The 14,643-nt window shown below is 40.0% G+C and overlaps 1 protein-coding gene across 6 annotated transcripts in view; it reads left to right on the top strand.

Moving 5' to 3' along the window:
• COL4A4 (collagen type IV alpha 4 chain) overlaps positions 1-14,643 on the top strand; it is a 68,978-nt gene that overhangs the window by 33,657 nt on the left and 20,678 nt on the right. For all 6 annotated transcript variants that reach the window (XM_040074570.2, XM_058421991.1, XM_058421989.1 and 3 more), the window contains 18 exons: positions 375-539; positions 1,065-1,157; positions 1,488-1,651; positions 3,576-3,648; positions 4,938-5,044; positions 5,394-5,577; positions 6,151-6,219; positions 7,258-7,362; positions 7,789-8,007; positions 8,580-8,741; positions 9,359-9,529; positions 10,692-10,835; positions 11,199-11,306; positions 11,548-11,726; positions 12,773-12,836; positions 13,349-13,423; positions 13,556-13,663; positions 13,966-14,073. In XM_040074570.2, the coding sequence (XP_039930504.1) occupies positions 375-539; positions 1,065-1,157; positions 1,488-1,651; positions 3,576-3,648; positions 4,938-5,044; positions 5,394-5,577; positions 6,151-6,219; positions 7,258-7,362; positions 7,789-8,007; positions 8,580-8,741; positions 9,359-9,529; positions 10,692-10,835; positions 11,199-11,306; positions 11,548-11,726; positions 12,773-12,836; positions 13,349-13,423; positions 13,556-13,663; positions 13,966-14,073 (2,298 nt within the window). The remainder of the gene's footprint in view (positions 1-374; positions 540-1,064; positions 1,158-1,487; positions 1,652-3,575; positions 3,649-4,937; positions 5,045-5,393; positions 5,578-6,150; positions 6,220-7,257; positions 7,363-7,788; positions 8,008-8,579; positions 8,742-9,358; positions 9,530-10,691; positions 10,836-11,198; positions 11,307-11,547; positions 11,727-12,772; positions 12,837-13,348; positions 13,424-13,555; positions 13,664-13,965; positions 14,074-14,643) is intronic.

The raw sequence follows: 14,643 nt of genomic DNA, 5'->3' as shown, positions 1-14,643 counted from the left end.
GAATGACTAGAAAAGGAACAAAAGACCAAGGAGAATACTACCATGGTAAACCCATGGTATAACTGTGTCTAGAGTGCTGTGCTTAAAATTTCTGCTCTCCATCTCAAAAAGATGTAAAGGGATGTGTTGAGAATGGCTTTGCTCGGTATGAGGAGCTGGAGTAACTGGGATGTCTGGAGAAGAGAGGAAAAGAAGCATTTGAAAGTCTACAGCAGGAACCTCATTTTTTGTGGATCCTGAAAAACCTAAGGGTTTGGATTCAAGCATTAATTATATAGAAGCTGTTTTTCAGGAAAGTCCTGAATGATCTGGAGTTTCCTCCTTGATATCTCACATTAATGCTGTATGGGCTGTTTACCTTTCTTTTTTTCTAGGTCTTCCTGGCCTGCCAGGAGTAAGTGGGGCACCAGGACCTCAAGGTTTTCAAGGTGACCCTGGTTTGCCTGGGACAGGTGAATTAATCCCAGGAAGACCGGGATTTCCTGGACCACCAGGCCTACCAGGGCAGCCAGGAAGACAAGGCTTACCTGGACTACCCAGTAGGTTCAATAGCAATTTATATAACAAGAATAGAATTCTGCAGATTAATAGATCCAGTGCTTTTGTTGGTGCTGCAAATACAGAGAAGTGAAAAGTGCATTTTCACAGCTATTTCAAAGTTTACATGGGATGTTGAAAACATATTTTTCCTAATAGCTTTCAACATTTCCATCATTTTCTGGGTGATTTAAGCCCAGAAAAGTAACACACATATTAAAATTCTATTAAGAATATACTATCTGAAAAATACTGAGGAGGAAACCCAAATCTGCATCCTTTAGAGAAGAAAAAAGTAAATTTCTAAGTAGAAAAAAGTAGCAGTGGCAATGAGAAGCGATGTGTGAACATCAACTCTCGCCATGTCTGTTGCAGTATCATCTATAAGCAGCAACTTGTAAAGCATTTAATAAAATCTCTAACTTTTCATGTGAGAATAACAAGAGAAGGGAGAAGAAGACACATGGCCTAGGCTGTGGATAAAGTAAACCAGATTTATACTGGCTTGAAAATTTGTTTTTTCAAAGGTATAATCTGTACTGACAGAGGGATCCCTGGAGAACCTGGAGCAAAAGGTCAGATAGGCCTTCCAGGAAGAAAAGGTGCAAAAGGAGAGAAGGGTAAGTTGCCCTGGATAACAATTTGAGTGTGACACCTTTGCCAGGAGTGTCAAATCTAAATGTGCAAGAAGTTCATGGTAACTTGGAGGATGTGGCCCATGAAAGTACAGAGTTAGATGGTCTGTTGGCATAGGGGCTTCTGAATCAGCAGAGTCCTTTTAGTGCAGAGTTACTCAGCACTGTAAGGGGAGACTGATAATCCTCTCCAGGTGAGATAACATGAGATAAAATGGTCTGTGCACTACGCACACACAAAAGAAAGAGGACAGCATTATTTTTTGTGTATTAATTTTGCAACTGTTTCGATGTAATTTTGACACTTTCCTGTAGGAAGCCAAGGCCTCTGCTCATGTAGTGCTGGTCCTCCTGGTCCCCGTGGTGTGACAGGACCTCCAGGTACTGAAGGAAGGAAAGGACAGATGGGATACCCTGGAAGACATGGAGAAAAGGGCGACCCAGGCTTATCTGGTGCAGTGGGATCACCAGGACTCCCTGTGAGTAATTTTCATGAGCTTCACTAAACAACATCAAGTTACCCTTCAACTCAGGAGGCATTTAAGCAGAATGGTGAAGAAAGTGCTCTGGGAAACTATCTGGAACTTTTATCTACTTTAGCTTATTACAGTCTAAGTAAGACAAACTTTTACTTTTGGGAGCAGACTTACTTTCTTTAATGTGCTTCGTATAGTTTATCTTAGTCCCCAGAGTGAGAAATAATTCAAAACACCACTTAATCTAACTGCTTTATGAATACACTATATGATAATTTATTGGTCTTGCTGTGATTTTCATCTTCTTCTTCCGGTCTGACATACAGAATGTACATCCAGGATGCTGCATGCCAAAATGATGCCAAATGGAAGGGGTTTTAATGCACTTTCTTGTGTGAGAGACGATTTTCTTTGAAAATATAGTAATTATAATGTAGTTACAATGCTTTATAACTGTTGCATTATGGCTGGGTTTTTGGGTTGATTTGAGAGGCATATTTAGAGGTGTTTTGTGTCTTTTGTTGTTGTTCTTGGTTGGTTTTTTTTGTTTTGTTTTGGGTTTTTTGAGGGTTTTTTTTTTGAGATTTGGGTTTGTTTTAATAGCAAAGAACTTTTTTTCACGTAAGGAATTGTTTAAAAGTTTCCAGACCATGTTCTTTCAAAAGAAAAAACAAAACAAACAAATCCATTGTGAGTCTAAGGTGGAGGTGGAAGGGCTCTCATTCAAGCTCCAACAGTTTCATTTGAAGGTTTACATTTGCTCTCTTTTATTTTTTTTTTCTCCTTAAAACTCTATTACCTGAGTGGTGTATGTGATTCTGATGTTTTTGTTACTTTTGAGAGTATGTTTTAACCCTTGTAGTTCTGAAGCAAGGCTTGAAGCCTTGTCCTGAACTTTGCTGTTCTTAGGTTGCTTAATTGAGAAACAAGGACAAAGCAATCACTTTGAAAGGAAATCATTCATTTCAGTACAGAAGTGCTTTGATCTAATGGATGGGTTTTCTTCATTTTTCTGCTCTCTTTTCTTCTCAAATATTTCATTTTCTTTTCAGACACTAATTCTCACTGCTTAATTGAATACCTAGACATTGTAACAAATAGTCACTTCTAGTTTCAGATACACATTTTTCAGAAGCCTGCTGACTGATTTAAAATTGTCAACCACATTACAAACTGGTTTTCCTCCACCTATTTTTAAGGGAAATATTTTGAGTAATAGTGGAAGATTCCTAAATAATACCCCAGTTTCTGTACCTCAGTGGCCTTTTACATAGTGAATGTGTAAATTTCACATGGTTAAATGTATTGATCCACGTATACTGTTGCAAGATCAGACCTTGACCAATGATGATATGAAAATTGCACCCTGCTTGGACAGCTGAAAGCAAAAATCAGCGTAAAAATATAGGAAAGTATTTATTTTCCCCTCTAAACTTGACAAGCCATATATTCGCCTAAGAATATAATGTACCTAACTGGATGAATTTTTTTATTGATGGCTTTGTGGGTTTTCATTCAGAAGAAAAAGCATCACTTACTTCCTGCTGTGTTCCCTTCTGGGAGGACAGCCTCATCCAGCAGTCACCACCCTCCAGAGATTCCCTTCCTCAGTGCACTGTGCAGTGGGAAGAGTTAATGAATCATTTCTTGATATTCTCATGTTTGCAGTCCCATGGCTGTGCAGCCATGGGCCCAGTGCTTCTGCCATTACAATTTCTTTAAGTTGTGTATCTGTGCAGGTGGCAGAGTCAGCCTGAAAAGGCCATGCGCCATCCACACTCCTCTTTTTACCATCAAGAGAGACAAGGGCATCCTTTTGGTGACTTTAATTGGTCTTTTTGGGGGAAACCATCTAATTTTCCCTTCAATTCCCACTTTGATTCCTTGCTGGAGATAACTGACAACTCTTTTCTTTGTCAATAATAAGGGGACTCCTGGTTCTGCTGGACAGCATGGGGAAAAAGGAGAGAAGGGTGATCCAGGAAGAGTTAGAATAAAAGGTAAACACACATTTTACCATTAACCTTTCTGTTTTTCTGTACGATGTCTAGGCAATAGTGTGAGAAAAACATTAATTTACTCTTTACTAAATCCATTAGCTCAGTAAGTTACTGAAACCTAGAGGGCATATATATCCAAACTGCTCTCTTGGTACCATCTCTTCTTTCTAAACACAAGATCAACACGGTGTTTTGTGGTTTTTTCTCTATAGTTGAGCCATAAAACAGCATGTTATTAATGCCAGCAAATGACTTTTCACATCATGCAGTTGATAATTGGGGTCTTCCAGAGGTCTGTACAGCAAAGACTAAGCAGAATACAAACACTGAAATCATGAAGAAATATTATTGTAGAGAAGCTACCTCCTGAATTGTCATATACCAATATAATAGCTGTTATCTCAGATCAGGCCACCAACATCCTTCTTGGGAAAACCTCAGTCTCAATGACTATTCAGATTCCTCTCCTATTTCTAAAAATTACTCTTGACCAGGCATTAAAGAGAAACAATAGGCCACCAATTGCACAACTGGAATTCTTGTAATTAAATAGATCAAAACCTCTCCACAGTTATGGTTATGATTTGCAGAAGAAAAAGAAACAGAGAACAATAAATTACAGCAATCTGATGGCAAAGCTTAGTTAGAAAGGCTAAAATAGTTATTCACAGAAGATTGTCCTTCTCATTGTTTATAAAAAGTTAGCTTAGCTTTGGATGCCTGTGGGTTTTTTACAGATGTTGGAGCAGGGGAAAACATTTGCTTTTATTTGCAAAGGATTTCTTGACACAGCAGAATGAATCTTGAATCAGAATAAATATGTGTTAGAATAGTTTTACTGTCCTTGATGCAAAAGTTACTTTTTCATAAACATTGGTGCAAGAGAAATCCACAGGGGGAAAAGAATAAAAACCTTTGGGAAATATTGATGCAAATATTCTGCATCATATGACACTGCTATATCCTGACTTCACTGAAATAAAGAATAAATCTGTGACCTGTTTCAATAGTAAAATATTTTAAGTCTCTATATAGCACGGACAAAAGCCATGTTCCTGTGGTGCCTGTGAACATGTCTTTTACAGAGAGACCAAATTGTTCCATCAGGTATCCAACAAAAAACTTCCTTCCTAAGCCTAAAATGCCTTGTTAAGGAGTGTGAATTCAAGGGCTGGGCATTATCCTGAAGATAGAATCAACAGCTACCCAGTATTTCCTTAAGCAGAAATATCTCCTCCCCCTAAAATTACTGCAAATATTATTTTTTTTTCCCAAAAAAATATTTTAAGGATTAAAAGGTGAAAGAGGACCAACTGGGCTTCCAGGATTTCCAGGCCAAAGAGGTCTTGATGGCAGAGATGGAGAACTAGGATTGCCAGGGGAAAAAGGAGCTGAGGTATGTTTGACTTCCCCAGATTTTTTCAATTAACATATTATCTTATGAAAGATTATGAAAGTTTTTATCCATTAAAAATTAGTTTCTTGTAAGTATTACTGTTTATTTTGGCTTTCCTGATTATAATCTCAGCATATACTGTGTGCCAATATTATGGGGCCAGAAAACAAAAAATACACAAACCCCTTTGTTCCTATTACCTTTGAATATTTAAAAATACTAACGTCATCCATGTAATCTTTCCACTGTGAAAGTGTTTCACCAGATAATTCTCTAACGTGCTTTTTCATAATCAAAGAGAGGAGAGAAATTAGCTCTTGTTACTTCTTACTGAGAATTTTTATTTCAGGGTGATTCTGGAGTAGCAATTCCGGGTGATAAAGGATTCCTTGGGCTGCCGGGACCTCCTGGGGTAAAAGGCCAGATGGGATTGCCTGGTTTGGGGCTTCCTGGGCCTCCAGGAGCCAGAGGTAGCCCTGGAGACTTTGGTGATATGGGTAATGTTGGGCCACCTGGCCCAAAAGGCCAGAAAGGTAATTCTAAGTTTAAGCTAATAATAAAATTATAAAATACATGTTTGGATGTTTGGTGGCATCCATTGTGGTTTAATATGTATAATACATTATATTAATGTATTATTCTATATGTATATCTGTGTGTATACATATAGTGCTGTTCATTTAGGGTGAAAATAATATTAATTTCTAGAAAAATACAATTTATACTTAAAGCTTGGCCTGGTTTTTGGTTATAAAAATGCTTAGCAAAAAAATTCTGCACTGATAGCTGCAGATAGAATTGAAATGAAAATATTCTTACAATAGAGAGTATTGTAAAACAAATTGCCATGACAATTAAAAAAAATCCTTTGTCTTTAAAAAATACAACTGTATTACAACAATTTGAAATATTACCAATGTCCTACAGGAAATATCAAAAAATATTTTAAGATTCCCCATCAAAACTTCAGTAATATGAAAATAACAATGTGTAAAAACAGTCATTTCACATGTGGTTGAGCAGGTCCCCATAAATATTACAGCAAGTATTCAGACTCCAGTTAATCTAAAATCAAATAGGCCAATTTCTTCTCCCTCTTGCTTCAGGTGAAACTGTCTGCATTACATCACCATATCCTGGAAGCCCAGGTCCCCCAGGCTTTAAAGGTGTTCAAGGTATGTCCATACTTAGGAGAATTTTTGATTTCTACTGAAATGGAGTTTTAAGTTGCTAATTAAAGAAAAAAGCTTATCCTAAAAAGCTACACTGTTCTAGTTTTTTAACAAAATATGTGTTTCGAAATGTAAAACTGCAAATACACAGGCATGTACTCTAATAGAATCAAGGGCCAGAGAGCTGCAGTTTGCACCATCCTGGGCAGGCAGCCTCCATGGAAATAATTAAATCAAGGTAGCTTCAAACTCTGTCCTGCCTCAATGAAAATGTCTGAGAGTCTGTAAAATATGGCTGGAGCTGGATAAGAACTACAGTATGTACATCTGGTTACCAGGAGAAAGAGATAGGGAAGGCAAAGATATGCTGCAAAGCTGTGATTTCTAAAACTATTGCTCGTGGCAACTTGCAACTGAGCCCTAAAATCTCAATACTTATCACCATTACTTCAACTTATTCAACTTAAATCAAAGAACTCACCCAGAAACTGGCAAAATGTTGCTTGTGATTGCCTCCAAGACATTTGAAATATCCAGCAAATTCAGAAGAAATGGAGATAATGGATTCTCAAGCTGCTTAATATGATATTACACAGCTCCCTGACTTCAGTGTTGAGGGTGGGAGCAAAAATGTATACAGACATGAGAGAACAGGGATGAGTGTACTGAGCTCATCTGCGCCATTCCAGAAGCAGGACATAGCACAGGAGAGTATAAGAACTTGAGCTGACACCTGTCATTCACTAGGTTAATACTGTTCATGGCCTGTAATGTTAAAATGTTGTAGGAAATACTTTTTTCCTAATTGGCACTGTTGATTTTCAGTCGGCTGTTAATGGAATAGGGAACCTGCTCATTTAGAAAAACAGCAACCACACACTTGTTTATGACTTGGGGAGTGGTTCTTGCTCAAAGTGCAGAAGCAGATGAAATCAGCTTGTTTTCAAGGTATATGAATTTGTGTGGGATAAAGATAAAATCCTTACATCACATGTTTTAGTGCTCTGACAGCCTTTTTATGTATTTCCTTTTTATTTCCAGGACAAAAGGGTTTAAAAGGACTCCCTGGGCATCCTGGACCAAATGGCTTTGATGGGCAAAAAGGGCATAGAGGAAGGCCAGGAGCAGGAATCCCTGGGCCAGAAGGTGAATTGTTCTTTTCCTAATTTGGGAGAGCTGCTAGTTAAGTTGTAATGCATACATGCAGGGAAAGGTAGGGGAGGGTAAAGTAGAACTGAATTGAAATGAATAGTTCAGTGTCCAGAGAGCAAAGGCAATTAACTGGACAAGTACTCAGGACAGATGCTGCCCCAAAGAAAACCCCTGTCACTTCCCACAGGAATTACATCCTTCAATCCTCCTGTATCATTAGCTATAAATAAGAAGCATGAAATTTAATTTATGATGTTATTTTTCTTTGCAAGGTGACAATTTAAATCTGGCTAAATTTGAACTACAATATTCCACAGTTTGGGGAAGGGGGGGTGGGGAGGCATGAAGAACAAAACAAAAAACAAACCCTGAACAGCTCCTGAGTTAAGCTTTATTTGAATTTAAAAATCATATCAACAGGCTTTCGAGGCACAGCTGGTGATCCTGGTGATGAAGGTGAAAGAGGATCTACAATTGATGGCAAAAATGGCCTTCCAGGTCCACCTGGCACAGATGGCCAGAAAGGTCTTCCAGGTGACACCACGTACGGCCCCCCAGGAATCCCAGGCACCAGGGGACTGCCAGGACCCCCTGGTGCACAGGGAGCAAGGGGTAATCCAGGCATTCCTGGACTTCAAGGTATGGGCCAGTTTCTATGAAACACTTCTACATGTTCAAAGGACAAAATCTGAGCAAAGGTCCTCCTGTACAGAGAAAACATCCTCTCACTGAGATCCATAATGGTGACTATGAACAGTACTCCCTGTTTTTACATTTACATTTTGCTGCAGTGATGTCACCACAGCACCACGTCCTTCCACCCCATAGAGGATATTGCTGTTTCCTTTTACAGGTGTTCCTTTTGCCTGGCCCTAAGCACACACACCCATCCTTCAGTGCAGGGAGCACCTATAGAACTGAGCCAGTGCTGGGCACCTGGTGCAGGCCAGTGAGCTACTCCCATTCTGCTCCTACACATCAGAAACTGTCTTCTGTACCTAGAGAGGAGGGTTGAATTTGTATTTGTTCCTAAAAGAAGTTCTCCACAACAGCCAATTCTAAATTGCAGAAAAGCATCACTTTTCAAAACTATGCAAAAATTAGAGGACAAGTAAGATACTATAGCAACCAAACATGTACGTTTCAAAATTAAAATTTGGAATTTTGAGGGACAGTGAGTAATGGAATTAACAATGGGTTTTTTTCCCCAGGACAACCTGGTACCCCAGGATTTCCAGGTGCCAAAGGTTTTAGAGGCCCAGAAGGTGATGTAGGAGCACCAGGCTGTCCAGGCTTCCCTGGCTCACCATGTGTCCCAGGCTTACCTGGACCACCTGGGCTCAGAGGTGTCATGGGCCTGCCAGGACCTCAAGGTACACAACAGCCAGCAGGCTGCCTCACAGCTCTAAGCTTTGCAAGCATTTTCTGCCAGATTTCATCCCATGATTTTTGTGGTTGGCATGACAAATGTTTCCAGGGGGGCTGCTCATTACTAGGGCTGTACATTATATCAAGGAATGTAGACGGTGCATCTCAGGTGTATCCCAATTTCCTTTCCCATGCTGCTCCTTAACTGGCCAAAGCACAGTGGGTTCACTGTAAGTATAAACAAAGAGTTGTCTCTCTTCTGTTGCCCTGAGTAACTTAGGTGAGCTCCTGTCATTACTGTGATGTTTTTATCTTCCTTATTCTTCAATGGAACTGTTATTTAGGAAGCGCTAGGAGACACATCTATCGAAAGTATTTACAAATTAGTAGGGATTTTTCCCAGTGCTCTTCTATTGTCTGTCCCTAAAGAAATACAAGAAAATAAACATTCCAATTGAAAAATCTAGGCAGAGACAGGACTCCAACAAAGTAAAAAATATTTTAACTTATTTTGCCATGCTTGTTGATCTTCAAATTTAGACCAAATCTATCACTTTCTACTTTTTATATACAATTGCTTAACTTTTGCCTGCATTTACACAGATAAAGCTCTCTTTCTCAGGCTTACCAGGCTTTAAAGGTCAAAGGGGAGACAGGGGCCTGGCTGGGCCACCTGGAATCAAAGGTCTCAAAGGCTCTCTGGGCTCACAAGGTCTCCCAGGTCCTCCAGGCTCACGAGGTCCCCCAGGACTTCCAGGCAATAAAGGACCCATTGGCTTCCCAGGAGAAACAGGTATGTTAAATATCCTGCAGACCACCTGACCTATAAATTCTCTTGTAGAGGGAGCCCTTTTTACTGCTGTTAAGGTTAGGGAGTACTTTGCACCCACCTCTCCTTCCAGCTTCAAGAATAAGACTGCAGCAGGGTAGAGTCAATAACCATAGAACCATCTCTTGTTCTTTCTCTTATGATAAAAACAAAGGGGTGAATATAGTGTGATGCATCTTGGTGCATCCTGGTGCTTTAGCTGTTTTACAACACTGACATATTTCTGTATATTATTACCTGACTATTTGTAATAGGTTGTAATATGCTGTAATAAGAGGAATATGTTTAGGGGTAACAGAATCCCTTGGGTGGCAGTCCTGAGGGGTAAGTGAGTCCAGGAAGGCTGAACATTCTTCAAGAAGGAAATTTTTCAGGCACGGGAACAGGCCATCCCATGTGCCAAAAGACGAGCCAGCGGGGAAGATGAGCAGCTGGGCTGAACGGAGTTTTAGCTGAACTCAGGAAAAAAAGGGAGAGTGTATGACATTTGGAAGAAGGGACAGGCAACTCAGGAGGACAAGGGGGTCTTACAGTTATGGGGGGAGAAAATCAAAAGGCCCGAAGTGTAACCAGAACTCAGACTGGCTACTGCTGTAAAAGACAATGAAAATGCTTCTATAAATACATTGGCAGCAAAAGGAAGGGTAAGGAGAATTTCCATCCTTTATTAGATGGGAGGGGGGAAGACTCACAAAGGATGAGGAACAGGCTGAGGTACTTAATGCCTTCTTTGCCTCAGTCTTTAGTGGCAAGCCCAACTGTTCTCTGGGTAGCAGCCTCCTGAGCTGGAGGGCAGGGACAAGGAGCAGAACAAAGCCCCCATAATGCAGTAACCACATGCAAGATCTGGTGGTGTGCTGGGAATAACTGCTTTAGGAGTATGGGTAGCCAATATCTCCAGAGGCTGACTGCAGGTAAGGGGAGGCAATTTGCTTCACTGGAATCTGGGTTTCAAGAGAAATTTGACCCTGACATGAAGCCATGCCCTAACTATTGGTTTTTTAGTTCTGCTGATTTCCTAAGAAGTCCTTCTAAACATCCTGCTTTTGCTTTATACAATTCCTTAGAATATAACAGCAAAGTATTAGCAGACTTAACATGTAAATAAAGCATTTCATATTACCAGGAAGCAAAGGCATTCAAGGACCCCGGGGATTCCCAGGACTCCCAGGAATACAAGGCCCAACGGGAATTTTTGGTGTAAAAGGTGAAGAAGGAAAAATGGGTCTACCTGGGCCTAGTGGAGAATGTGGAGATATGGGAATGAAAGGTTTGTAAAAGTCCACTTCACTTTGTAGTTATATTGCTGCTATATTTAGTTTGTTATTAGTGTGTTAAAAATGTGTTTAATTTTTATAGGAAAGAGAATAATAATCTGCAAGGTGCAATCATAGGCAGATCAAAATTCCTGGCTTTCATAATTTCACAATCTTTCCTAATTCTTCTGGATTTAATATCATCCTGGGTTATGACTGAATTAACAAAAAAACAAGGGAAGGATTAAGCTGCTGAAAAAACTGAGAACCACATTAGTACTTGAAGGCTTTCTCTATTGGGAAAGTCACCACTCAAACTAATTTTCAGGACACATCACTTGTGAGGATATATTTACACTGCATGTGTTACTCCCAAGGTGAAAGGGGGCCTCCAGGAGACAGCGGCTATGTTAATCTCCGTCTTGAGAAAGGACAAATGGGGGACCCAGGGTTTCCTGGTGAGCATGGACTGAGAGGTGAAAGAGGTAAGTTCATACAGAAAGTCCTGCATACGCACACATTCCTCTGACATAAACCACTGGTGGTTTTCACAGTGTGAAAACCAGCCACCATACCGTGTTCACAGATTCCTAAACTGGCTGCAGAGTTTCTTTGCATTATCACTAAGGCAATACACCAAGAGTGAAAGCATTGCCATATTGAAAAGCAGTGTCAAACACTGGCTTGACTTGACTGGTCATTATCTTGTTCTACAATCAACTCCAGGTGAAAAAGGCAATACTGGTTTCAGAGGCACACGAGGATTTCCAGGGAAGAATGGTGTTCCAGGACTGCCAGGTGACCAAGGTGACACTGGAGTGATGGGGTTTCCAGGATCACGGGGTTTGCCTGGACCAAAGGGCCTTCAAGGAATGACAGGTTTTCAAGGAGAACCAGGTGACCAGGTAAACAGAGTGGTAGTCCTGGACTTTGCAGTTATCTCCTGCCTCTAAGAAATATGATGAAGGGTGCTTGAACTCACCCATTAGATGTTCCCTCTGAGAAGAGACAGCCAGTGTAGCAGGAACCGTAAATCCCCTAACAAAACACCTCTGTGCCTTGGTTATGTTTTAGCAGGAACTGTGGTGGGAGTTAGGAGAGGACCTCTCTTAGCTACCTGTTCTGATGTAGTGCTTTGCCACATGGTTGAAATCCAGGCTCCACTATACTCAATAGGGGGGCAAAAAACAGAGGCGCAATCTGTTTTTTAAGTCTTTAACATTGTTCTCAAGAACAGATTGACAAACCACTTACCACAGAGATCATAGCAACAGAATTATGCAGTTAATATGTAGCTGCTTCTTCATATCCTGCTGTGTGAAGTGACCAAGGAAACAGACAAGACAAAGCAAGTCATCTTTGCCCCAGGCAGAACCCAGGCAAGAGCAGTGTTGCTCAAGAACAAATACACAGAACCACACAAACATTCCAGGCAAGGTATAATTCTTCACTTCTTGTATGCTGAGTAGGTAGATAGTGAGATGACATGAAGGAATAAGCACAGTTATTTTCTTGGTAAAGGGACACACTTTTGCTTGGTGTGTCTTTGCTGATTAAAGGTCATTATTCAAAAGGAAAAATAAAAAAAATCTACATTTTTTATTGTGACATCACAATATTTCTGGTTAATGTTTATAGTAAATTTTGGGTAACATACAACAATATTGGATAAATATTTTATGGTACCTTTTAAATCAAATTACTCAAGCCATCTGTGGGGAAATTAGGCTGTTTGAGCCAAGAATGAGAATAAGCTATAAAAGCACAAATTCAAAATTATTGGCAAGTCTAACCTGCAGTATCTTGTTGGTGGCCAGCATTAGACATCTAACAAAGACAAGATGTTTTTTTGTTGCGCTTAAGATACAGTTTTGCTAAGAGAACCAAATGCTCCTCCAGATCATTCCTGCAGCACATATCCTATGTCACATTTTTATTTTTTTTAAATCAGGGTGATGTTGGCTTACCAGGAAACCCTGGATATCCAGGACTGCCTGGCCTGAAAGGATGTAAAGGTAATGAGTTTATATAGACATGCTCTGAAAAGAGCAATATTGTTAGGCTATATGTGGGATAGATGGTGAAGTCTCAATAGAAGATTATTTTCACTTCTGTCCTCTTTTCCCATAAAACATGAATGAAAGTAGAAACAAGTCTGACTTACCTGAAGCCAAATTTGCATTTCAGTATATTCTTTAAAAGCTTGTTCCTTCAAAACTAGGTATTGCTAATTTAGAAGATAAATTCCCTTCAGATTTCATAGAACTTTAAAATTCCATCAAAACCATGTACAATTCCATTCTTAATGGATATGGGAAATTTGTCAAATCAAATAAAAGAAAATGCAATCAAAGTGAACTGTCATAATTTGCATGTGCCAAAGCAATTTTAATTTTGTGTTCTCTTGGCCCTTTCTATAGCTGTTTATATCTATTAATGATTTTCCTGATCTTGCAAAAGTGTCCAGCTTTGGTTTTGTGGATGGAAAGGATGCTTGTATAAAATGGAAGTCATTGTACCTCAACAGGTGACAGAGGTGACCCAACTCCTCTGCTTGGCACACGCGGTCGGAAAGGGCCTCCAGGAGATCCAGGACTGCCAGGTACCTCTGTCAGATTGAGGAGAAAATTGGACTTAAAACATTTATTTTCTCTAAGTTTTGTTAGCTCTGCTCCCTGTGCATTTTGAGCCATTCTCTAGCAATTGCTTTTTTGGTTTTTTTTTTTTCTTTAAGGGCTTCGTGGATTTCCAGGGGAGAAGGGTTCACCAGGTGTCCAAGGACAGCCTGGAAGACCAGGATCCAAGGGTGACCCTGGATATCCAGGGCCACCTGGATTACCAGGTAGTGCCAAAGTTTAAAAAATACTGCCATGGAATAGCTCAAAATAGATATGGAACAGGAGAAGGCAGTTGAGGCATCTCTGTGAGGAGGCTGGAGAAATCAGAGATCATATGAAGGAGGGATTGAAAATTATTTCTGTACCTGTAGCAGCAGTTGTCTGCTCAGTCTCACAGACAAGATCCGTCAATTATTCCTACATCCCCAAACATTTTCACTGTTAACACAGTGTGCTGCATGGCATAGGGAAAAAAATCAACAGTTTAATGGAATTGCACATTCACAGGGGTTTCTTTCACTCTCAGGAGCTACAGGTCCTCAAGGATTGCCAGGAGAGCCTGGAGAAGAAGGAAAACCTGGAATTTTGGGACCTCCAGGATTGCAAGGGTTACCTGGATTCCAAGGCAGAAAAGGTGAACAGAATATATAGTGTCATTCTAGTGGTAATGTGACAGTACCAGACATAAATACTCTTTAAGCAGTGAAAAGGGAAAAGGCCTGTGACTGTGATTTGGACTCTCTGGTCCCTTAAACTGCTAGAAGACTTAAAGCAGTTCCCATTGCCTTTGAGCAATAACATAAGTGCTTACTTTGGAAAACTGGGCTACAATCTAAAATGAGTAAGTAAGAAGGTAGAAACAGAGTCTGGCTTAGTTGATGTAACCAATAGCAAAACTTAAGGAAAGAAAAAGGAGTTTGCAGTAATTCAGTTGTTTCACTTTCACTTCAGTTATGCTGTGTTCTACATTTTCACCATGGAGTGCCACTGTTACTCTATAAACCCAGCTGGCTGCTATGACAGCTTTGTTTTTCAAATTTGTTTTAACAAATTGTGATAACTTGAGTTGCATTTTATTGCTGCTTGTCTGATCTTGGAGTATTTAACATAGGAGTGTTTCCTCCAAAGCGTAGTTTACACTTCTTGCAATGGTTATTGTATTTAGATTGAACATCAGTTCATCTATACAATTGTTTTTGTTGGA

This window comes from Hirundo rustica, chromosome 10 (assembly GCF_015227805.2).
Source record: "Hirundo rustica isolate bHirRus1 chromosome 10, bHirRus1.pri.v3, whole genome shotgun sequence".
In the NCBI taxonomy this organism is placed as follows: domain Eukaryota; kingdom Metazoa; phylum Chordata; class Aves; order Passeriformes; family Hirundinidae; genus Hirundo; species Hirundo rustica.
Note: the sequence above shows the minus strand (reverse complement) of the source record. Positions and strands in the feature narration are given on the sequence as shown.